General features: G+C 49.8%; 1 protein-coding gene across 1 annotated transcript; it reads right to left on the reverse strand.

The window, feature by feature from the left end:
* Positions 1–5485: 5485 nt before the first annotated feature.
* On the reverse strand, positions 5486–15194 carry LOC126573407 (larval cuticle protein A2B-like). The gene is made up of 4 exons (XM_050233502.1): positions 15077–15194; positions 6651–6731; positions 6344–6460; positions 5486–6246 (listed from the first exon to the last, which is right to left on the reverse strand). The coding sequence occupies exons 1-4, from the start codon at positions 15086–15088 to the stop codon at positions 5893–5895; spliced, it is 564 nt and encodes a 187-aa protein (XP_050089459.1). The 5' UTR covers positions 15089–15194; the 3' UTR covers positions 5486–5892.
* Positions 15195–25720: the final 10526 nt, after the last annotated feature.

Below are 25720 nucleotides of genomic sequence, written 5' to 3' on the forward strand. Positions count from 1 at the left end.
GACGAAAGAAAAAAAAACACAAAAACAACCAGGAAACAGAAAACGGAAACACACTACAACATGATAATTTATATATGAATATTATATAAATAAAATTAATTTGTTGCTAAAATCGTGTCCGGTTTTGATCTCTATTCCGTCGATGACGCCACTTTTTATTTAGAACTTCTAAAAACCCCTTTTTTGGGATCAGGTATGGTCTAGCAGGCGAATGGAGTGTGCATCCAACGCAACGCATCACAGTTCACATAGAGCAGCGAGCGCGCAAAACGTAGTTCCAGTTTGTTCCGCGTCGCCAAAGTGAACGGTCACCCATTCCCAAGGACTCCAGCGAATCGAAAAGGATTCTACAACAAATCACTCTCCAGTTGCATCCCAGTTCCCATCGGGCACCAGGCGAACGCGCGAACTAATCAGGTGAGTCGAATGGTGTTAACTATATTCGAAGGACGCGGAAAGCTCCACGGAACAGAACGAACTGTGGCCGATCAGCTGTGCTGGCACGATTCCTGGCGCTCGAGAGAGAGAGAGAGAGCACACCGAGTGCCGAGAGCGGGAAATTCGGACTCGGCGTCCGGAAAATCGTAGGAAAAGCTCAACGAAGGACATCGGCATCGGTTCTTCTCCGGAGAAAGTGCGCTCCTGCCTCTCTCTCTCAGTGCTCTCCTGCCATCCATTCCCGGTGGTCAGCACTTTCGTTCGGCGACGGTGACCGCGCGCGCGGTCTTCGAATTCCGGTGGGAATTCGGAATTTACGTTTGCGAAATCTCCCCCTTTTGGCGAGCGTCTGGTCTGCTGCTGCGGTTGCTGAATCTGGGCATTCCGGAAAGGGGCATTCCGGATGCCGATCCGCTCGGATCCACTCCATGGTCTCCTGCTTCGGGATGCGGCTTCCTTTCTCTTGGCTCGCTAGCTAGCAAGCCCGAGGTCCTGTTGCCAGTTCGCCGTCGGCTGCGTTACCGGACGGTTGCTGCGCTCCTTTCGCTCGCCCATCCGCGCTACCCCCCTTTTGCGCTGTCTCTCTATCGCGCGTGCTCTCTATCGTATCCGTCGTCGCTTCCGGTTCTCCTTCAGCGTGCGTTCGTCCTGTGCGTGCTTGTGCTCCACCCCCGGGGGGGCCGATTGCAGCAGCCAGCTGCATCCAGGAAGTGGGTGTCGAAAAGGTGTCGCTTTCTCTTCTTTCCGGTGCCGTAGCGTCAATTGAATCACGGTACGCGAGTTCTAAGATCGGTCCGAAGTTGTTAAAATGCTTAAAAATTAAGGAAAGTTGTTTGTCTTTCTGGCAAATCGTTTGCAAAGCAGACGAATAAAGGGGAATTGCTTCCTTCATTGACTGCACTACACTTTACCCAGATTACTCTGATTGGAGAGTAGAAACACCATTTCTTCCAAACGAAACCATGCTTTGGTTCGCGCTTTGTTGCGCCCGCATCGTAGTTCACATCGAGGGGCTGCCACTTTACTCCCCAGTTTCACCTGTGTGTCGGTTTGGGGACGGAAAATTGATTTCCGGTCCCGTAAAGAAGCAGCAGGACAACGCAGGGCAACAAAACACAATAAATAACCAAACCGAGAACCTCTCCCCCCACCTCACTTGACCTTATCCACCGGGGTCGTTGTTGGAGCTTTTGAGGATGCTTGTTTGAAGCACCAGCACCAACTGCTGCTGCTTCTGGTCCGGTGCTTCTGCAAATCCAAGTTCCCCTCAAGATCTCGAGGTTTACCGAGGATCTTGCTCAGCCAAGCACGATTGTGAGGAGGATGATTTGTGTTGTTGTGGTGTGTTTCCGAAGTCTGTTAGTAAACCCACGGTTGTTTCAATCCTTTTTTTTTCTCCCGTTTTCTCCGGTGTGTGTCCATGTGTGTGCTTCGGTGTTCCCCTTGCAGCGTCTACAGCTGGTTTGCTGCCGCCAAGAAGGATATCCAGGAAGGAAGGAAGCTTCCGGGCTGAAAGTGTTCGATAGAGAGGATTACCGTTACCTCAGTTGGTAGCGGTCAGTGTTCTAGAGCCTTAAGGTTCTTTAAAACGCCCCCAACCCTAGTGATGGAAGTGTGATGTGTCGCATCGCAGCTTACTGTGTCGAGCCGAGTGTCGTCCAGCAGCAGCTGAGCTCTGGAACAGAGGAAAATGATCTGAAGTGTCCAAGTGTCCAAGGTAAGGTGACCCCGTGTGAGTTTGTGAGTGTTTTTCAAACCATCAAAAGCCCTCATCGGGTGTCAATCACAGGCTCGACTACTCGGGAATCAGTGTACTAGGTGTACGGTCCGAAAGGTGCACGCTCCTCAGGAAGGAATTCTCAGCGAGGACATCAGTAATCCAGCTGGTGGTGATTAAAGCAGTCGACCACGTCCGACGTTTCGATTTCACCGTAAATGAAGATGCTAACCACCTTCGGATCGTGCTCCACGCTGTAACGCCCTCGTTACGCCCACCGCCATCGAGTTTCGGCCACCACCGGCACCTACGATTGACCAGCCAACCCCGCCAGTGTGGGTCAAGGGGACCCCACACGATTGCCGACAGGATTTATTTCGGAATTGAAAACTGCGCCACCCCGTCTCTGCTCCTCATACACTAGTCAGTCCATGATTAAGGTAAGCTTACCCTTGCCCATTCCTCTTCAGGGGTTATATACCTGTGTTTCAGCATCTGGTTTTTGGTCCTGTTAGGGTCGCCGGCCCTTAATCGTGAGGGAAAACCCTTTTTCTCGGCCACCGACCGACCGACCGACCGACCGACCGGCTCATTCACTCACTCTGGTCAGTCCCTGGTGCCTGCAAACGGCACCCTTGAGGCCTTACCTCCCGAGCGCCGTCCCCGGGGGTCGCAAAATAGGATCCGACCCGGGTGCCCCCGGTACAGTTAGAAGGGCTGTTGGATTTTTGGGGCAGTTTCGGTTCACATTCCCATTCCCAGTCCCATTCCCGGGTTCTGCTTTCATGCCATGCGAGCATCGCATAAATGTTTAAGCAACAGGCAGCAGGCGCTTGGGTCTTGCGTTTGGAAAATTCACATTTTCCATCGTCCTCAGAGGACCTTTCGCCGCTCGTTTGCGGTGGGAGCGCTTGCACCGTAGCGCTTTTCGTAATTGCGAATAGTTTTACTGCTTCGCGCGGGTCCCCATTTCCGTGGATCACCATCACCGGTGAGTGGTCCGGTCCGGCACGAAGGAAATGTAATCCTTTTTGTGGGTGGGGAGGTTGCTGTCGAAGCTTTGCGCTTGGGTCGGCCAGAGACACTGAAAGACCACAAGAAATTATGCTTATCGAAGATTGGATTCAAGAAACCAAACGACAGGACACCGCACCAGACCGTGTAGAAGACGTGGAGGAAGAAAAAAAAAACGCCGCACCAGAGAGGAAGGACAACGTCCGGTGCGGGCGCTTCGGCACTAAACAACTTTATGGCGCATCGTAATGCGCTCCGGTCGGCCGTAATGCAAGCTGTGGGAAGGATAATTGCAAAATAGTTTTACAACTTTTCGCCTTGTCTGTGCTGGCTGTGTTCCTGGACGGAACAACCGGTCCTCCTGGATGGTTTTGTGCTTTTACAAACTACTCTGCACTGCACTGGTCTGGGAAGTGGATGAAACATACGCCTTTTTGCCGCCTTCATGCCGACCAAAGGAACTGGATGGCAAGGCAGAGGGATGCCTTTGGTTGGGTTTAATCCGGTGCATGGTAATGCAATTTTGTTGCACCAAAGCAAAAGCACGAGCTGACCAACACAATCAGCAGTGAGGCTGTTGATGGAGAGAAGGGAGAAAGTGGCCGGTCCTGGACGGATCAAGTGTGCCCGACGACGACTACAAAGAGGTTTGCGAAGCAGATTAAAGGCATAAAAATGTAATATCCTTTTTCGCGCTGGCTATAAAACCACAGGACAAGCAGTTCGTGCCGGTGCAGAGTGTTGCAGAAAGTCGCTTCCGCTTCCTCCCGGCTGGTGCTCAAGACTCGGCGAGTAGAAATGAGCAGTGCTAACGCTATTTGTCTCATGCAGTTTCGGGAGAGTACTTTCACCACCGTAACGATCGCTTTTTTTAATGTCGAAATGTAACAATTTAGCTTAATGATGTCTGTAATCTGGAAGTGCTGCTCAGTGTGACCGAATTATGGGTGAGGGCGGAATGGATCAGAAGTCGCAAAGGGAATCCTCTTCTAGCTTGAAGCTTTGTCTGCCAGTTCTCTTGTGCTGCGGCGCGTATGGTCAATGTCAACACTGTTAGCCAATGGGAAATCACTCAGCGGGTGTTTGCTCTCTCTCTGAGCTGATTTACTGAGCTGATGATTTTCCAATTTGCACTCCGCACTTTCCACCCTTTCAAATCCATCCATCCATCCCGGCGTGCCCGGGTGGGCTGCTCGGTTGTCTGGACGTGTCGCTAGTTGGTCTGTCATTCGCCATTCTCGCTCCGTCAGTTTCTGTCTTCTGCTGTAGATAGATTACGCTTGGCGGTATCCTTTCCTTTTCCTTCCATGGCGACTGATGGCAGACTGTAGCAAAAGTCACGGCGGAAACGGGCGAGAGAGAGAGAGCGCTAGTCGCAAGTTGAAGTCACTATCTAATCCCTACGCATCAGTTGTCCCTGATTTGTCGTCGGCGAAAATATGGATTACGTTAAAAAGTGAAGCGGAAAAGGAAAGGATTTCTTCTTCGTTCAATTCGCATCTGGTGGCGGTGGTGGTTTGAGCTGCTCCTCAATTCCGGTTGAGATTTTATGTAACAGTGCTTGAAGAATGAACAGGCTTCCTCCCTGCTTCGTGAGTGAGTGACACGAAATCTTGAAAGATAATTATGTTTCTCTTAGGTCGTAGAAACGAAAGAGGTGGTGGGGCAGTGGGGTAGGTCACATGTCTAGCAACGTGTTTGCTTTTCAGCTCGCTTGCTTGGGATCAACTTAGATTCCTCTTGGGGTTTTTCTCCGACATGTTTATTTAGGGTTTACTGCTTAAAACACACCTCAAGGGTATTAAAAATAGAAATCATTCTACAGCGACATTGATGATGGTCGCTTTGTATCTCTGTAAAGGATTGCATTAAATAATTTCTCCATAAGATCATCTTTTGAACAGCATTTAGTTCAGTTAAGCAAGCTACGATAAACATACATGTATAGATGACGATGCGAGGATGGTTGTGGTTTCATTTCCTAACATAATATTGAAGCATTATTATGTAAAAAAAAGGAGCAGCAGAAGCTGTTGGGGTATAGCGATCTACAGGAATTATACTATAACACTGTTGAAAGACAGATTCCGTAAGGCTGCTCTTTCAGTGGACCATCGTCGAAAGGATTTTCTTCTTCACTCTTTTGCTTCGATCCAACGACCGAAAGCTCCTTTGAAGTAGAGTAACGAGAACGCATAAATCTGCAGGTCAATATAATCATCGATCCGAGCTTCGATCATGTCATCATGGCACAGGAAAGAGAACGTGAGCGTGATTTTTCCAGGTTCCTTGCACTTTGATCGTTGCAATGGAGTTCAACAAAAAAGAAGAAGGAAAGTAATACTTTATTCCGTCACTGGGTACGGTTCGGCGTGGTTGATCGCCAAGGAGAGAAGAAACGACAGGGAGAGAGACAGAGAGGGAAGAGGTAGTTGAAGAAGGAAAGGATCTTAATACTGCGATGCTGCGCGCGATACCACAGGGTCGCAGTTGGACCTGGAGCAGGCTGCTCAGCCATTTTACAATTAAAACAAAATACTAAAACGTAACGCACGGACCAAAGAAGAACAGCTATGCTCATCTCTAGCGTGTGCGCGTGTGTTTTCCTTTCGTTGCGTGTTTCGTGCCGTGCGTGCGTTTGTGCGTTGTTGTTGCTGTTGTTGTTCTGGTGCAATGCAATGGTGCCACTCGTTTGGAGCGCGCCAGATGGCCGCGACGGCTTCTTAGTGGTGGTAGAGGGCGTGCGACAGGACTGGGGCGTGCGAGACGTAGGCAGCCGGAGCATGCGAGACGTAGGTGGCCGGAGCGTGGTAGGCAAGCGGGGCATGTGCCACGGCGACGGCCGGAGCATGATGGTAGGCAACGGTGGCAGCCGGTGCGTGGTAAGCGATCGGAGCGTGAGCAACAGCCACGGCCGGAGCATGGTGAGCGACAACGGCGTGCGCAACCGGAGCAGCGGCCACCGTCTTCACGATCGCGGCATCAGCGGTCTTGCTGACGACGGCGTTGAATCCGTTGATGGGATCGGCCGTGTAGTCGACGGTGCGACGGGTACCGTCTGGCTCAACCAGCGAGTACTAGCGAGGGGAGAGAGGGAGAGAGAGAGAGATAGCAAGCAAGCGTGAGAATAATCTAATCTGCACCCCCGTTCTGGCCCATCTGCCAGTGACATACCTGACCCTGCACAACATCACCGTCGCGCGTCTCGTGCTGCTGCTTGTTGTCGCCGGTCAGCGAGTCCTTGACGTCGTAGCTGAAGCTGTACTGTGGGTGCGCATCGTACTCCTCGGTCTGTTGTTAAGCACCGCAACCGGAATGCCAGTGGGGAGAGGGAAGCAGAGCAAGTTAGCGAGGCAGAGAGAGAGAGAGCCAGAGAGCTTGGGCGGACTTTTTGGCGGAAGCAGAGCGATGCTTTAAACAATTGCTCCAAGTGACATAAATTAATTAAAACTTTATCGAAGACTGGCGGCACTGAACTCACCTTGACAATGGCGGCCGGTGCGGCAACACCAATGGCGACCGAGTTGACTCCAACGGCGACCGCGGCCAGGACGACGAATACCTGCGAGCCCAGGCAAAGAAAGTAAAAAAGAAAAGAAAGGGGCATGGAAGAAGTGTTATTTGGAGCAGCAGGATTCGATTCATTCACCCCCCCTATACCCTAAAGGAGGATGGCATTTTGGAGTGTTTTTTCCGAAAAATTCCACTCCTTCAAACCGCGAAGAGAAGTTTGCGAATCGGTTGAAACCACCACCCTCAGAGTGGAGTGGTAGGGGTGCTGTGTTCTGTCAAACAACCAAGCAAGGTCTCGTACGAACTCGAAGAGTCCTTTGTTGCAATAACAAAACGGCGACGCTCGATGTCGCCCAAAAATTAAACGAACGCTTGCTTCACAGATGTTTTCCGAGCGTTTGCGATGAGGGAGAGGAGGGTGCCCGGGGTGGGCGGTGAAAAGTAGAAATTGAAACCATCCCCCCAAAAACCCTCCATCTTGTCTTGCGCCTTGCGGAGAGTGTTTTCAAATCAATCCAACAAACACCACCGAGGCCACCGGGGGGCTTCCTTGCTGCTGGGAAGAATGTTGGCCGTGGGTTTGGGGTGTAATTTTCACGCAGAGATTTTTCACGCTTCACCACATGCGCTTCCATCATAGCGTTTTCGCGGGGCAGGGAGGCGGAGGTAATTGTACGCGCTCTCGCGTATTGATGCTTCATTGTCTCGACCCAGCAACCTCACCGCGTTTCGCTTCATTCTACTCCTCCAGCTAGGATTGTTCCATCGGCTTCCCTTCGGTTGGAGGTGTTCCTGCTCGCAACAAAAGGTTGTTGCGTATTGCGCGCCAGCGAGCACGTGGTGGCACGGCACGGTCTTGGTGTTTCCTGGCGTTCGGTCACAAGACAAGGCACCGTACCAAATGTACCATCGCCGTTTGGGAATGCCTTGACGGAAACTTTCAAAGATGGCGAACACAGGAGATGGCTCGGAATGTGGGGGATACGGTTCGGTGAGCAAAAAGTAGGTTGAACGGTTCTCGGAAACTTTGCGGGCGAGAGTTTGTTTCGCGGGGGGATACCAAAAATGACGCAGAAGCGAGGGGGTGGTCGGGCACAAATACCCGCGACTGAAACGCGCTTTTAATCACCTGTAATGAACGGGATTCAATAAGCGCCTCAACGACGGAAACGGAGCGCCAGGGGAAAACGAGGGAATTTGTTGATCTACTTAGGAAAGTAATTTGTTGAAGTTGCTGTTGTTGTTGCTCATCGATTAGCGGCGCGACTTTTCTTCACTTTTCTTTCAACTTTCAATGCGACTTTCCCGTGACGCGAAAGCCATCTCGGTCGCCATCTCTTTGAATATTGAAACGATTCGCGAGGCGAGTGGCGTCGGCACTTAGAAATCGCTTTGCGAAATTGACAATACCCTCGAACGATCTCAACTTGTCATCGGAATCGTTTGGTCACCGCTTTGCCACCACAACAGCTGCCACGTAGATGGTTAATGGGCGTCGGGGTGTCGTAAAGGCCCCTCCAGACCTATAGTCGCCCGAATCAGGAGAATAGCTCGCAGCCATCTTGATGCAAACTTCAAACTGCAATAAAGCTTTTTGCTGGCGGTGCAAGTTTTGCGGCGCACAATCGTGCTGACCGAGCTGTTGTGGTGAGGTAAGATGAGCTACTTCTCTCTAGATCGACGGAGCAGGGGGGTCGAAACTCATCGTGAAAAGTTTGAAATTTTCGGGGAAAACTTTGATGGAAAATGAGCTTTTGCCAGACGATCCACAGGGAGAGGCTATTTTCGGAAAACAATTTTCACTCGTCAAGGCGAGGACTCCCTGGGGTGTGCCAGCTCCCTGATGACTAAATCGATGCCTTGGATCGATACCCTTAATCACAGGGATTGAAATATCTGAAGGTGAAAGTGTGTTTAAAGAAGAGAGAGACTCGCAAAAAAGCGAGAATCAAAAAGGAACGAACGAGAGAGAATCCATCCAACCGAGCGGCTTCTGGCCCCATCAACGCGTAAAGATGAACCTCCGGGAGGGATTTGATGTCAGGGAAAACCGGGAGCCGAAAAGTCCGTCAACGATAAAGGTGCTCGCCAACCTTCAAAGAGAGTGTAGCATCATCAGAAGTATCATCAGCAACGGACGCTAGAAGGAAAAAAAACGCCGCCGAAAGTTTGCGTTCACTCGCGCTCCGGACCGCCAAATATTTGACCGGCGTGTGCCGTTAATGCTGCCGGTGTGATGTTGTTGGTTGGAGCGTCGGTCGCATTTTCCACTCCCCGCTTTTTTGGCGTGGGATTTGCGTTGGATTTAATTTGTTTTTTTTTTCTTCTTCATTCTTCTCCATCCTTCTCCGGATCAAAAGCGCTGCCAGCGAAAGGACTGCTGATGCTGCTCCTGTTCCTGTCGCTGGTAATTAAATCCGTGAAACGTGAATGAACCGGATTCACTTATTTGCTGTGTCCTTCTGGTGGCGAAGAGGAGCAGAGGTTATTCGATCCGCTTTTCCTCCCGTTCGCGTCCGGTTGGACCCGAAAAACGGACGGTCGACGCATCGCGCTCCGTGGAGCATGGCATTTGCATGCAATTTCGGTTGCATTCACCCCCCGGGAGCAAGCGAGCGCTGGTTTTCATTATTTTTTTTTGTGTTCCCAACTCCAGCCCTGGGAGTCCCTGGGATCGGGAGCTACCAGATGAGTAGTTTCCTCTGTAGCCAGCCCGGGGAAAGATTTTGCGGGCGGGAATGTATTCAATTTGGCTCAGAGAGGTTCAATCTGTATGTTGTTGGTCGCCATTGTGGTCAGCTTATAATTTGGAGCGCGCGCTCTCGGACGATCGCCCAATCGTTCACCATCTTGCTGATGGCTTATAGTGGGGGCTAAATCTCTGCCAAGCCAGCACACTCGACGCCCGCACACATACATGTGCTCTTCCTTCTCACGGTCTCAAGCAGCACAAAGACGACCTACGGACGATGATGACGACGTACGACGACGACGACGACGAAGACGTGATTGTCCTCGTTATTGCATGACATATGAATGCCGATTTCTCCCGGTTCGCTAATAAAAGGATTACCAAACGAGTACGCGAGGATTATAGTGGGAAGGGAGGGGTCAAAAGGGAGGCCACGTGTCTAGGGGTGATCCTTTTGTGTTGCTTGTGGGCCCCTGAGCTGCATGGAAGCTCACCAGGAATCCACAAGCACCGATCGATTGATTTGAGTAATCGAATCGTCCAAAGAAGAGGCACCGCTAGTGGTGGTGGCGGTGGCGGTGCTGGTGTAGCATACCAAACTCCCCCCTCCCTCCCCCTTTTAACCATATTTAAATCCAACCACGAGGGTGCCACGCAAACGCAAAGAAATGCTCGATCAGCAGCGGCGTCTTTCTCTCTCTCTTGCGTTCGTGCACAATCTCGCAATCGGGAATGGACCGCCCGGGAGAGTCCTCGGTCTCGGGCGGTGGCCACGTGGATTGCACACGTTCACCGTCACCACACACCGTGTGTCAGCCCTGTTTTACGACGTGCTGCTGCTGCTGCTCGGGACCCCGATGTGCGTAATCGAATCTTGGGCACGCTAGGACGCGCTTATCGTATTATGCTCCTGCTGCTGCTCCTGCTGTCTGGTTGCTGAAGATGACTGGGGGGGTTGGGCACAAGCGTTGCGTCAAAACCGATAGCCAAAACACCACAGACTGACGGGCGTTGGTCCGGACCTGATGATTGAACTGTTTGTGTCCGCTCGATGGAGGCGCCCGGTAAACAACTGTTTGTAAAGGCTGCGTGGTGGCTTGGGAGGAGGTAGGAGAATCGGTTTCCCCGTTTTTCTTGTTTGTTGGTTGTGTGAAGTGATTAAATTAATTTCATTTCCACGCTCTACCACGCAAACCGGGGGCATGTCAAGTGCACTTCAAGCTTCAACCAAGCACACGTACACCTCAACATTCGACCTTTTTTGGACTTTGGTAATTGAGAAGGAAACTGAATTTCGCTCGTCAGAAGGATGTTGGTGAGGGCGGATGCTGTTTACCGAAGCGAAGCATCAAAAGCGAAGGCGGTAAAGAGAATGGTAAATGGTGATATGGAGGTGGAATTACATCGTGGGCGCTCGCTCGCTGTAATGCTGGTGCCGATGTTCGGATCTTACCCGATCGTAATGATGGTTTGAACCGACAGCTCAGCGTCAGTGTCAGAGTAATGGAGCGCCTCGCTTAACCAGACTACGGTGCGACGTCAGAGCATTTCCATAATTTTGTTGTGAAGAAGGCACTCCGCACATTCTCTCTCCCTCTCTGTCTGTCTGTAAAGTTGTGTCTGGGAGGGTTCTTCTTCCGAAACTTGTGACCTTGGCTGCGGTCGGTCCATTACCACGAAAATTTAGTGTCACCTAGACACGGAGCTGGCCAAGAATAGAATGGACCGAGGATCTTGTGTCCGAAAAAGTTCCAGAACGGACCATTAATATCTCGGACTAACTGGGATCGCCGGTGTGCCTATCGCCACCATGATCCTTTGGTCGTTAAGTGTCTCGTTTGTGGTGGAAATGAACTCCGCAGAGAGGCACTCTAGAGTGCACGGAAGGTGTCTGAAACATGCCACAGCAACATCCCCATCGGAGAGAGTAGTGGAAGTGTTTATTTATGAACTTTATTGTACAATGGCGGCAGAATCGAAATATCCGAAACTACCACAAGGCTAATCCTGGTGTGCTGGACCGTACTGCACTCCAAAGAATGCCACGAATCGATCGAGCTCTCGAGCTCGTGTGGGTTGTTTTGGAGGAAAATGAAATTTCCTCCCAAACCGAACCGAACTCCCAAAAGGAGGACCCCGCTCTCCGTCGATTGCCCTTCCGGTGGCAAGGCAGTAACTCAGGCGAGGTGAAAATTGAAAATCCTTCCTCCCTCCCCCGCCCCTCAGGGGGTGTGGTGCGAACAACAAACACAAACACAGCGAGCAGCAGAATGTTCTGAGTTCATGTGGTGCGAACCGCAAGAAGTTCGATTCACCGTCGAGCACGATCTCTGTATCGAGCACTTTTTTTTTTGGGCCAACACCGCCCTGCTTCTCTACCGGCTTCCACCGGCCAACGTACCGACAAGACGCGACGCAAAAGGGAGCAAAAGAGTTCCTTTTTGGCAACAGAGCGCCCGGCGCTGTATGTGGACCCACTCTCTCACTGGCACACAACCACACAGACAGTGAACGGATGATTGAAATAAATCGAATTCCATTACCATTTCACCTCAGGACGCCACGGTGGGCCATAACCCCGGCGGTTGGGCGCGAAACGCGTTCGCGATTCACCGTTGGACCATCCCTTTCCGTCGGAGCAGGAGCACGGGAGTGTTGAGAAAGGGCCACGTAGCGGTGGCGTAGTTAACAGTACGTTTGTGGTGAAGCCATAGACCATAGAGGGCCGCAAAGGGCCACGGAGCAACGGGCCACGAAGAAGTCATTCGACGAAATTGCATTCCTTGAATTAATCTTCCAAATGGACTCTTGGCCAACAGAGCACCACGAACGATGATGATGCCGCATCATCGGGCCACCTGTTTTGGCCAAATCGAATACAAAATTTGCGGCGAACTGGTCAGAGACTGGCCGCGAGATGGAAAGGGTAGGTGAGGCGAGGTTGTTTGCTTTTTTTGGAATGGGAGAGGAAGGGCACCCTTACCCAACTGGAGGTGGGTGAAATTTTAATGAAGCGACGAAATGTTCGTCCCACCACCCCCTTCATTCCATTCATCATCACCATTTAACCACCCTCTCAGGAGAAATAGGACCGGATATGAAAGTTTGAAGATTTCCGTGCCGAACTCTTGCCGAATTCCGGGGTTGAAATGCAAAGTATGGTGGACCGGTTGGCGACCGGAAGCCGTGTTTCATCGATTTACTGACAACGTGGGTTGGCTGCTGGAAGAAAGTGACCTTCCTCGCGTAGCTTGTTGTCTGTTTCTGGTATCACCGATCATGCTAGGTCGGCAAGCGTTCGAAAAGGAATAGCTTGGAATGGTTTGGAACAACCAAACACTGCCAGGTCCAATCAGCAAGGACCTGAAACTACAAATGGGACCGACCGGAACAGCTAAAGGAACTTTCTAATGAACGTCCGAACCGCGGGCAAAGCAAAGTTGGTTTCCATGTTCCTCCACACCGAAAACAATCTGAAGCTTTTTTTTTAATGAATAAATCATTGAGACGATGAGCCGCTGGTAGGACAAGGCGCTCTACAAGCGCACAACGGGAGACAATCTGCCACCCACCGCCTGGGGAGCAACAAAGAAGAGCGAAACAAATCGCATTCGGGATTTGGTGACACCGGAATCAATCTGTTTTCCGGCGAAAATCAAGCCAATCTCGAACAACAGAAAAGTGTGCCTCATTCTGGCCTCCCGGCAGGAAGGACGCCGCGATTGGTCATCGGATCGGTGAATCCGATCTGACGGCTGACTAACCGACGTCGTCGTCGTCGCCATCGCCGTTGTCTCGAATTGTTTTCTCGATTTGTCACCCGCTCCTCTTCACGACATCGTTTCCAAGGGGGAAAAAAAACTCTGCCAATCCCTGGAGAGGATGAAAGAGAAAGAAACACGAAAGGAAAAAAGGGGAGCAGGGGCGGTGATAATGGGATGCCATGTTTTGCGCAAACTTCTTGCGAAGACGTCAAACGATCTGACGGTGAATTCAATCCGACGTTGATCTGTCCATCGTCTTGGCCGTTGTTTTGCGCTCCGGGGCATCGTTGAACAGTGGACAGCTTGGCATGGCCTCAATCCTCTGTACCTTCCTGGTTCGTGTAGAAGTTGGCACGAGGCGTTAATCGAATCCTCCGTCAGGCCAATGTCACGAACAACTCAACCGAGCGCCTCTCAACCGATGCGATGCAAAGCCCAATGCACACGTTTGCTTCCGCTGAAATCACCTTCCCGTTCGCGGGGTATATCCTTCGAACGGTTGGAAGCGGATATCCTTATCTCCGTTCCGTTGGAAACGCCTCCCCGATCCTCTTTCCGGCATGCGGCAGCATTGTAGCAATAGTTGCTCTGCACGGGATGAGGATTTACAGGTCTACGGTTCTTCTCCGTAAGAGGCAGCAGCTTCCGGTGCGGTTCGCGAAGTTCGAGACAACGACGTCGAGACTTCAGGAACGTCGAAAGGATCCCTTCGCCACAACAGCGCATTTCGTTTAATCTTAAATAAGGCAACGAACGAAACGCTTTGCGTTTGTTGTCGTTTGGAGCAATTATTCATGATTCTCTCTGGCGCAGAAATGGTGGTCTGCAAACTGCAAACGGTGCCACTTTGCTAGTTTGCTAACGTGTTCCCTACCACACAGACTCACTCACACTTTGCTCTTTGACCTTTGGATTGCGTTCAAGCAGCTTAATTAAGCGGCACTGCTTGAGGGAAGGGCGTTCACGGTTCTGTCGGATGCTGTCCTTTAAGCTCTTCCTGCCTTGCGTCTCGCGACTAGACGCCTTAATGTTGTTCCTTTAATTTGAATAACTAATGAATGTAAACTCGGGGCCAACTCGAGCGCAAAAGCGGAACTACCAAGCACCCCGCGCTAATTCATTTTTATCACCTCCAGATGCAGATTCCAGCGGAGGATTGGAGCTGAGCTCCAGGATTCTTCGAGGATTGGGAGTGAAACTTCGCTCCGCAAAAGCAGCGCATTAGGAAAGGATTGCTATTACAACCCAATGCGGCTGCTTGGTCTCTGATTTGCGTCTTTCTGTGACTTTCACTTACAAACAAATCGCAATTCGTCTTCCGCTTCATCCCTTAAGACACTTAAGAAGTCAGGACCGTGTGGCCGCAAACAAGCAACAACTTCAACTCCTAATTGTGTGATGGAATAGGGATTTCCCCGGACCACCATTGGCCACTGATTTGCCTTCTGGGACCATCCATGGGAAGGGAGCAGAAAGGGAAGGTTAAGATCGAGATCCGTCGTGTGCTCTGAACTCTCTGAACCACAAGAATGTATCCTTGGGGGGCGCGCGGAACTTTTCATCCTTCCACCAAAGTCGAAGTGCGGGCACAACACACATAAACACACACAGACGCAAGAGTCATGGAGGAATGTGGTGAACGTGAGAAAAACTTTTCGACATCAAATTATGTTTACCATCCACCGGCAGATGGTTTGCTCTCTGTCGTGCTGCGAATCCTTCGCGCTTCGCACTCGACGCTTCGGATTTCAAGCTCTCGAGCTCCGTGGAACCATCGTGCTCAGACAAGCAACTCTTGATAAAACGTAACTCGACAGGGATACAGAATCTTTACAAGGATACGAAGGGATGGGAGGTTGACTCGACTCTAAGAGGATGCTTCATCGATTCTAAACCGATGCTGTACTGTAACGGTACGGTTGGTTGTTTGGTTGTTACCTTTGCGAACATCTTGGTGGTTTTTGAAGAGATGAACTCTGACTGACTGACTGACTGACAGGAGTGACTGAAGCACTGAAACTGAGACACCGATTGAACCTGCGTGTGTGCGGTTGAACCGAAGGCAAACTCAACTTTGATACCGTTCCGATGCAATCGCTGCACTTTATATAGCTGCTGCGCTTCCAGCTTCCAACCCCAAAACATGTGCGTGCGTACGATCGGTTCGTGCGTGCGGAGGAGGGGACACAAACATGATCGAAAAGAAGTGGGAGTGTGAGCGAGAGAGAGAATGCACGCGTGAATGAGTGCGTGAATGGTTGTGGACGCAGGCGAAATGGTATCATAGGTCGGATCGCCAGGGCGGAGGGAGGGAGGGATCGCTCTCGTTGCATCGATGTCGTTGCGGAAGGTCGGGTCTTTAAATGTCGTCGCGCGAGCTGTCGCTATCGGGCGTGTGAGAGGGGTGACGAATGGTTGTGGTGGTGGTGGTGGTGGGTGACCCCTAGACGACGCTCGGTGCTCCATGTTTACGCGACGCAATGCTGCGCCTCGGGACGCCCCGGTTTGTGCTTAAGTTTGTTGCGAGTTCACAGTTCACTTACTCCCAGACCCAGAAAGAGAGAGAGAGAGAGAGCGAAAGAGAAAGAGAGGAAGGGTACTAAAGAGCCCAGGTCCCGTCCGTCTCGTAGGAGTTGAATCTGGCGTCGGATATCTCCCAAAGGGACACACACTGATAGCAGATCGACGGCAAGAGCGGCTTGGTCGAACAGCATAAATGCATTATTGCGATTCGAAACCGAACCCACTAATCAGCCGTGAAACGATTAATCAAAAATGACCGACCGTCGGAGGGTGTTGTTGGTGCAATCGTTGCAATTCGATTAGTGGCTCAAGTATCGGTGCCGATTTACCGAAGTGGTGCAGCTCAATTTCGGAATCGGTCTGTACGGATTGAGCCAGTCCTAATGCGTTTTCAAATGTGCAATCAATCCCCAGCTTAATCCAATCGAGCGGTGGGTTGTTGAATTAACCAAGGACAGATAGCAACGCAGATTGCAGTATGAGTGATTTGAATTTGAGTCACAAAATGATCGACTGAAGGTCCGATGAAAATGGAATGTCGAGTCCAATGCTTTATGGAGGAATTTTCCTGCGCCATCCGTAAAAATATCATATGCTCGCATTTTTCTCATCTTACTTTATTTATCTTTAAGTTTTTAAGTCGAATTTTTTCTGCTCGTGAATGCAGAATTGTCGAAGTAAATCGAACCAACTCCATGAGTCACAATCTTTTCATTTATGGGCCATTTGGTACATTTTACTGCATTTGTTTGTTCGGTTGTTAGCATCAGTATGAAAAGGTGATTGTGTTTATATGTTTTTCAAACAGAGTGTAAATGGTTTGCCAAATTGTTCTTTTCATACGCCAAATTGTACTGTTTTCTACTGCTTGCCTCGACCATTTTTCGATCAATTAACTACTAAATAGCTTTTAAAAGTGCTTATTCTTGTCTGTGTCTTGAAATACGAGCTACGAGCTAGTCGTTTCCTTTTAATAATAAAACTCTTTTATTTCAAACATAAATTGAGTTTGAAGTTAAATTGAAGCTTCTGAATTAAGCAAAACGCTTCCCTCAAATTATAATTTATCGCTCTTCTTCTTGCAGAAAGCTTTAAAACACAACGCATTTAATACCCAAAGCTCTCATTCTCTTGTCGAAAAGTTGAAATTGCAATTGACATTTAACCACCTGGTGCAGATGTCCTTCTACGACCCCCTTTGCCTAGCGACACTAAGTAGAGGATACTGGCCGGCCAGTCTTTCATTCCGGACCGAGAATACAAATCCCTACAAGCAGGCTTAGTCTCAAGCAGACGACCCCATAAGCTATCACCAGGGCCAGATAGGTTGACCGCTCGGGTCTGCTGTACGAAATTACCTTCCAGCTTCTCTCCGGTTCACCTAAGCCGGTCGTTCGATGTTACTACGATGGTTGCATATCCCGCCGCATGCTCCTTTGCGTGTGAGTTGCAACAGCATCCTGGAATGGTAGAGGATGGTGGTACTCAGTGCGTTCACAGCTGGGTGCATCTCGACGAAGCTAAACGACCGTATGGGTGTCGCTTAATAGTTCCGATCCGTGTGCTTTCCACTTCTGTAAATCCACCTCAAATCCCACCCTTCCCGAGACGATGCCGGGAGTGGACGATAAATCAAACATTTTTCAAACGATGCCGTAGCCATCTTTAAGCAGCCAAGGGCCAAAAACCGTAGTACCGTAGCGTAGTGGCTGGTTCACATCAAGGGCGCGTTCCGTTCCAAACAATCCAGCCGCGAGGTCATTGTGAGGCCCGGATCTGCTATCTGGGACAAGGAATGGCGTGGTAGTGCGCTCAATTACGGCCCCTATTCACCGAGCTGTAATTCGACAAAAGGGCGCCACTTCATCGGCGAGAGAATGGCACTTGTGTGGAGCGTGAATGCAGCGCTCCAAGTGTGTGAACAATGTGTTTGAAATGCTGTTCAACGAAAAGGGTTGCGCTGGGCTTAAGATAGTCCCGCCCAAAGTGCTTCTCTGACCACCTGTCTAGCCAATGCTTAGCCGTCTGCGAGCTCTAGCTCGCATCCTTTTTGGGCAGCAGAATCTAGACTTTCAGCTCCAGAAAGAGGTTGCATTCTGATAACGTTGGTGTACGTTGGCTTCAAAATTGCTGACGATGTCATTCGCTGCATCGAGTCCCGACGCGACGGCACAACACCAAGCACCGACAAGTAAACCGACCCAGGTGCATCATCACGCCCGTGTACGTTCTCCGGCGGTGTAGGTGTTCGTCAGCATCCCACTCGCCTGGCGCATGACGTTGACGATGCGGCATACCATGTTTCCCGCTGACTGGAGCGGCTGATTGATTCGTCAGCGTCACCACCAGCGCGTCGAGGATTTGATGCCACGAGCATAACTGCATTTCATTAGTGTGCAGTCTGTTTGCTGCCGGGGCGATGGTAGGTGGTGGAGTGCAGTGCAAGAAACAACGCACCCATTGCCACGGCAGTGATGATGTCATTTTGTAGCGATTTGTGACGTTGCACCTTTTGACAAGAGGCAGCTTTTACCGGCCATCCGTGTTGAAATGGCGCGTGATTTTGAGTAGCTGTTAGGTGGTTCCAGTTTTTTTTGTCGCCACGTCTATTGTAGTAGCTTGTTGGTACAATGAACAGCTGGGTGCTAGTGGGCTATTTACGTAGCTTAGCCAAGGATTTCAGATGATTTAGCGAAAGAGTTCAGAGGATTTTGGGAACATTTGGTGATTTGAGTTACAAAAAATAAGAAGCTTTCGCTTCAAAGGAAAAAACACAAGTGGATTGTTGGATCTATCAATCGAAAACTTATTAGAAATTTATTGTTAATTAAATTGGGTCACAGATCAAAAGGTGCTGGTATTGAACATTGAAGGAACCTTTTAATTGCTTTCTTTGCGAAGGAATCTTTTTAATGCATTATCCAGTTAATTTGTTGTAGTTAAAAAGATGTTCAATTTCTACAGTAGAGTGTCTGTTGAATTGTTTCAGAACATATCAAAAAATTGATCCATTTTCATCTTGATTTGGTATTGTTTTTACCTAATTGAGCGATAATGTTTTATCATCTAATAACAATGAAATGGTTCACTGAATCATATTTATAGCCATTATTTTGCCAGCTACACCTTCATTAGAAAAGTGCACATAACATCAGCACACTTTCAAATCATGATAATATCAGGCTTGAACATTGCATACCTTTGACAGAAACGGCGGAGCCTTGTGCTAGGTGTGGTTCAATGTAAGATTCGATGTAGCAGCGCTACGAAATGAAATATGAAATATGAAATCTACTTAATCTAGGTCTGCAATGCAGAGGATTGTTTATCGGTAAACTCAAGAACATATACCACAAATCCTGCCTTGACATTCCCAAGTACACCTGTGCATCGAAGGTACTTCCATCGTTGAAACCAACCACCAACCATAATCAATCATCTGCTAAATCCACTCTTAACATGTCCAGCTTGGAGCTCCAGGGGCTAACAAGGCATCGAATCAATCCCCCCAAGATAGTCTGCTAGCCAATCATCCCACGTGATCTGGTCACTGGTTCCGTTTTTGTGGCTAAATGCCGGTCGTCACTGGCCGGCCCGGCGTCACGGCGTGGGAATAGACCACCAATCCCGTGATGAACTCTGCCCCAAAACCGCGTAAACACTTGTCCAAAACACGCTCGCAATCACAATCAAGCGCGAGCGCGACGTTATCATTGCATTAGCGGCTGTTTAATGCACTATCGATGACGACAATGGGACACCATTAGGCCTCCACCAACACCCTATTCCCTGGTGTTCCGTTTTGTTATTTTTTTTCTGAAGAAAAAACCTCAACCCCCTCCCGGCGTGTCGAGTAATGGGTCAACAAGATCGAGCCATGGCCGTGTGGGGTGTAAGGCGACGCCACAACCTTGCCGATCCGGTCCGGCAGGTGGCCAGACCCCTGGTGACACGGATTAGAAACGCGATCGCAACAGCAGCCCTGCCCACCGGGCGGCGGATTTGGGCGGATCCTAGCCTTAGCAGACTGAGTTCGGTGGCTAATCTGTCGCCGGCCAGTCAGTTAGTCAGTCTGACATGCTGATCGCCCCGGGGAGAGACGATCATAACCGACCGATCGACCGAGCGCATGATGGATCTGTTGGTGGCTGCTGCTGCGGCTGCAGTTGGAACTCGCAGACAGTCGCCACGATCGTTGCACCTGTCAGCGCAATGTCCACCGGTCAGCGGAGGTGACGGATCTCGGGCGTGATGCAACGAGTACCACTTCACCTTCCACGCACCTTCGCAACTAGGTCTCGGTGTCACGGTGCCAAAGCGTTTGCTTTGCCGTTTACCCGCTGGCTGCAGCAACCCTCAAACGCCGCACGCGGCTCTCACTCTCTCTCTCTCTCTCTGTCATGGCGGCATTGGTCGAGAAGAGGTCCAGACACTCCTGGCGTGCCTTCCTCGAGTGGCTCGAAGGGAAGATCCATGAGTTATCTGGTGCAAAGTGGTGGACCGCGGACATCGAAGGCCGTTTGTTGGTGACCTTCGGTGAGGTTGTTGGTAATTGCGCTTGATGGTGGTTGAGGCTCCGGACCAGCTCTCGCGTCCTCTCGGTATGCTCGGAACCGATGCTCTTATCTCATGTCGGGTGTTGGCTCGGAACGCGGATTGACGGCATTCTGCGATGCGACCTTGCGATGGGATCCATGGGAAAATCGCGCCCGCGGACTCATGCGCACACCAGCCGCGTACCTCGATGTCCGGTCCGGTTATGGATGTGGCGATCCGACACACAGAGAGAGGGAGAGAGCCCACTTCCTTTCGTGGCAAATCGCACGAATCACACGCGAAAGGGGGGGGGGGGGCTCGCAATTGAGCGGTTTTATTGATGCAACGTGATGTGAGTGAGTCCGTGTGCAACAATGCATCCCCTTTAGGGTTGGATCTATTGGGACATTGCGCGCGAATTGCGCTGGGAAAACCCCCACAACACTCTAAGCTCACTGGCTGCTACCTTTTATGCTCAGTAGCAGCATAGTTGTACGTGAATCATCCACGGGCTCAGGTGCGAGCGCGCACACTGCACAACGTGTGCTGCTGCGACGATCTACGAGACCGATAAGGCTCGAACGTTAATGTGAGACAATTTATCAACGGAACGCCGACGACGACGGTGACGGTGTCCGCCCTTCGCTGTGGTGCCAATGCTGCAGCGTTCAATCAAGCGAACGAAAATATGATACAATCTTTTATCACTCGCTGCTCGTGCCCGGTGAGCCCGTGCCAATCCTATTTGCTCACCACCTGTGCGTCATCGTGAGGGAAGAGGGACGGAGGTTACCGGTGTTAAATGGCCGCACGTTAAAAATGATCCCAACCGCTGGCACGGTGCTGTTGCTGCTGCTGCTGCTGCTGTTGCTGCTCCCGGACAATGGGCTCGGTCATTAATAAAGTGTTTAAGGACCTGGCCTGGCATGGCCTGTTCTGTTTTGGAAGCTTGCGTTTTTGGAATTCAATTTCATCTTTATGCTTGTTTTGTTGTCGGCTGCGGTGGTTGCTGCTGCTGTTGCTGCTGCCACAGTTGTTGAATGGAACCGTAGACGAAGAGGCAGAGGCAGAGCATAAAAAGGATGCCTCGGGGATGGAAACGTAAGCGGGGTGGGCTTAAAAAGGCGTACAAAAGTGCATTAATGAAAGACGATTGTTGGCTCGTTGGAGCGTATCGTACTCTGTCTCTCCTCTCCCCCCGGTCCATTCACAAAGCTCTGCTCTGTGATCTCTTTGGTTCCCTTTTTTCCGGTGCCCCGAGCACGCGAAAGGTATTTTTGGCGCGCTTCGCTCCGTTTCATTAGCTTGGCTCATAATTGAACCGCCTCACGCGGTATTCAAACTTTCCAGGGCCTCCGGGGGTTCCGGTTGCTACGTGCGTGCGTTGGTATCGGTGATGGTGATGATGATGGGGCTTTTGGCAGGGCGTGTTGGTGGCAGGGGTTTAAAAATTGGGGATCAAATGGAAATGTTGGACTAATTTAATTTGGCTTATGTTTCGCGGCATCAAACGACCGGTAGAAGATGAAGGAAGGGGAAGTGGGGGTGGAGATGGGAGGTTCACAGGCGGAATACAGTCCCATGAACCCGTTAATGGTCGACGTGGCGGCTGCGGGACCATCATTGGTTGATTAAAGGTTGACACTCGAATGACACCCAGCCGCAGTCGCGGTATGCTCTCGAGGGCTAATAAGATGCTGCTGCTGCTGCGGGGGAATGTTGTTTCATCGCAACGGTCGGTTCGATGATTTTTATGGCGCGAATGGGATTTTGATCCTGCCGATCGATCCGCACAAATAGTTTTAAATCGTAATTGGTCATTAGCGCCAAATTGCTGGCCATTTGTGATGTTCGTTTTATGCTTGAGCTCTGTGGGAAGAGTAATGATGGCATTGCTTGAATTTACCAAATTGTTGCTGGTCGTTAAAATGCCTCGTAAATGAAACAGAAATGCCGTAGTATCGGTTGCTCGATATTTCAACTCATTTATTGTGTGAACTAAAGAAAAGTATGTCAGATTGACTCTCGAGACCATTTCGTTTTGAATGCTAGTGTTTAAGCAAACAATTAAATTTCTTCTTTATTCGTACGCTTCTGCTACTACCATTCCCCAGTTTTTATTCTTGTTTGAGTATCAATACAGACGTAAACATATGTAAATAAGGAATACATGCTGTTAAATGAAAGAGAGCTTACATAAATGTTTTGTTACCAACATTGCTCACGAACCCAAAAAAGGAATAATGAAAATCATTTCCATTAGTGCCAGTAAAAACAAAAACAGAGGATATGAGCTTTGAAAGATGGAAACAGCTTTGTTCTCGGGGTAAAGGCTGGCAGATAAGATTAAATAAATGACCATGTTTTTTTTTTATACTAATACGATTAGCCAGGGACAAATAAGAGATAGGAACCAGGCTGGCCCGAGTAAACTGGCTAAACTGTAGCATACAATGCCTTTCACCAATTTTTGTATAGAAAATACTTAAGAACCCTTGAAGACTAAACGGATCAGGTGTAATAGGAAATGTTATCTTTATCACCCTTTTGTCTGTGCCCTTAGGTTACAGCTGGTTTGGTAACATTGTGATGATGCTTTAAGATAAATACTGATAACTCCATGTCCTTGGAACATCATCAATTGTATTTAATAAATGGGTTGGCAGGCGCTATTGGAATTGAATACAACCTGTTTGAGTAAAACAATTTGAGTAAAACTATGAATTATCCCTGCATACAGTGCATTGCAGTACATGAAGACATTGACTTCACATTATTCCAAATCAATTCACTCACATTCACAGACCTTCCTTATGACATTTCTTCTTTTGTTAATAACAGTCCAACGACACCGATGTGTCTCCCTCCACTACGATTCAACTAAATGATTTCCAGATTAAATTGAACATGAATGATGCATGATGCAACGGCAGCAATCACTTTAAGCCTCGGCACCCGTCATCACACTCACTGTTCTCATACCACGTACTTCTCAGCAGAGTCACGAGATCCATTGATATCTCGGGATGAGATGCAATTATGTTTCCGATATTATTTCATCGATTCCATCGCTCCTCGGAGTTCGTGCCGTGGTACGCGGGCGCCGTACTGCAGGGAGAGAGCGAACAGAGCAGAGCAAAGTGTAGAACGAACCAGTGAAGGAAAGGATGCATCGATTGCTCACGTAGATCACACAAAATCTCATTACCGTCCGTCCATGAGCTGTCTGCACCGTGAACCGAGCAAGGAGATGGCCAAGAAAATTGACGTTCTTCATGAAACGGAACGAAACCCGAGCTCGCCGTGGTGTGCTGGTGTTCAGAGTCCTCAACAAGAACACAACCCTCCCAGTGGGATTATCCTTGAGCCGTGAGATTCAATCGACCGCCACCGCCGCCGCCGCCATGATATGCGATCGCCACGGTGGCAACATCACATTAATCAAAAATTCGTTTGCCCGCGGCTGTCTGTCGGTGGGTTGGTGGGTTGACCAAGTTGTGATTGAATGAGTGGAACATTCGAGCTGACAGATCAAGATAACCGCCGTACTGGGCAGTGACAGGGCAGATTCGGTGGTCGTTGTGTTGTTCAGCAGCAGCAGCACCGCCGCTGTCCGGTGCCCTTTCGGTGCCGATTGCATTCGGGACGGGGTGTGAGTCCCTTTTTGCGTTCGGCGCCGTATCGATTAGGCTTACAACTTAATTCCCTTGCAACCGGTATCGGTCAGCGCTGACACACATCGTGTTCTTTCAGGGATTTTTGTTCGATTTCCCACCAACCTCGCGGCTTGTCGGTCAGGCGCTCGCCAAGTGACTCGAAACCCCTTTCGCCGCGATCGGGGTTATGATTTTCAAATTTTCTAATCAACCGTAACGTGTCACTTTGCTCGGTTGCCCTGCCCTGGAGGGCCAATTGAAGGCGGAGGGTGCAAGGTGCAGCGACATCGATCAAGGGGGCGGTTCACGTTCGCGAGGCCCTTCGAAAGGAGCAGCCCCAGCGTGTGGCTTGTTTCAACACCAACTGCGCGAGCGTGCGCGCGTGGTCCTCCCCTCCGGCGGTTGGCCACTGATCGATCGATCGCATCGAGAAACATTCAAATGCATGCATGTTGGTAAGGGAATGCCCTTTTCGGCCGGGTGGTGGTTTGAAAATGAAATATTATCTCGCGGCTGATACGAGAGTGCAGTGCAGAGTCGCGCGCAGAGTAATTTGAGAGTCGCGCCCGTGCTTGAGTTGCCTAATCGACATCAATTAACATTGTATCAACATCAAACAAACTTTGGAACTCACTTGTTTCAACTTGTTTTGACGTACGGCTTGATGGTTTTGTGTTGTAGCACGCCAACAGTGACTACCGTGGCTTCGCTGGGCTAGAATGCCATGGCTGCCAGAGCATACCGTTGTGTGCGACCCCGGCCTGAGGAGGCTCTCTAGCAACGCAAACAGCAGTCGCCCACTGCCCACTTGCTATTCCGGATGCACCTTTTGAAGCATTTGCCATCAACCGTTCCGACTCTCGCTCTCTCGACCGTCGCTTTCCATCTTAACGATGCAAAAACAAGCCGCAAGCACCGGATTCAAGCTTAATCTGTATGTGCTGCTTGACTGCAGTGCGCAGGCACTTCTGCTGCTACTGCTGCTGCTGCTGCCCGGTCAGGGATAATGCAAATGTTTGATATCCTGGCACAATGCAATCACCAACGTGCCCTTCGCTTCCCCCCTTCTGCCGCATATTCTTGGAAATAGTTCCGTGCAGTCCGACGTATTTTACACGCACGATGTAACCTACCTTTTGCTCGGTTGCTCGGAGACTTTGGCTGGATTCCGTTCCACCACGTTTTATGGCGCATGATGCGATGCGATGCTGGGCAACGCAACGCACCGAAAACCGCGCGAATGATGCTTGGCAGCATATTGTGACCAGGCGAGCGAATACTTTCGTCCGAACTTTTGTGTGGTTTTCTGTGAAGCACAAGCTCTGTTGCGCTTTTGGTAAAATACCGAGAAATGGAGATACTACCATGATCAAAAATAAACCGGAATTTTGTCATAAAAAGAAAAGTACTTGTTTTTTCTTCAAAATTCAAATTGTCCCCTTCAAAGGAGCCCCCGTCGGATGCAATGCACTTGTGCCAGCATTTGATCCACTCCTCAAATTTTTCTGGAACTCGGATTTTTTTATAGTCTTTAGTGCCTCTGGCGATTTTAGCTTAATTGCCTCCACACTCTGAAAACGAGTTCCTCGTAGTGGTTTTTAGAGTCAATTGAATAGGCAGAAGCCACATGATACGATATCACGTTAATTGGCCGGTTGTTGAATGGTATTGGTTTTGTTTTTGACGAGAAACTCTCGAAAAATCAACGCATTATGAGATGGCGCATTATCGTCATGGAGAATCCACGAGTTGTGACCCCACTAAGGCAGGTTTTTTTTGCGAATTGATTCAAATGATATGTTGGTGGTCTCAGCTATCTCCCTTATCGTCAATTTGCGCTTTTCGATCAACAATTTTCGGATTTCAT

This window comes from Anopheles aquasalis, chromosome 2, assembly GCF_943734665.1.
Source record: "Anopheles aquasalis chromosome 2, idAnoAquaMG_Q_19, whole genome shotgun sequence".
Classification (NCBI taxonomy): Eukaryota; Metazoa; Arthropoda; class Insecta; order Diptera; family Culicidae; genus Anopheles; species Anopheles aquasalis.

Excerpts from the sequence above, each read along its gene's own strand:
- LOC126573407 (XM_050233502.1), bottom strand. Across the intron at positions 6,461-6,650 it reads CACCGGCCGCCATTGTCAAG|ACCGAGGAGTACGATGCGCA; the intron begins GTGAGTTCAGTG and ends GCTTAACAACAG. Across the intron at positions 6,247-6,343 it reads GTGATGTTGTGCAGGGTCAG|TACTCGCTGGTTGAGCCAGA; the intron begins GTATGTCACTGG and ends TCCCCTCGCTAG.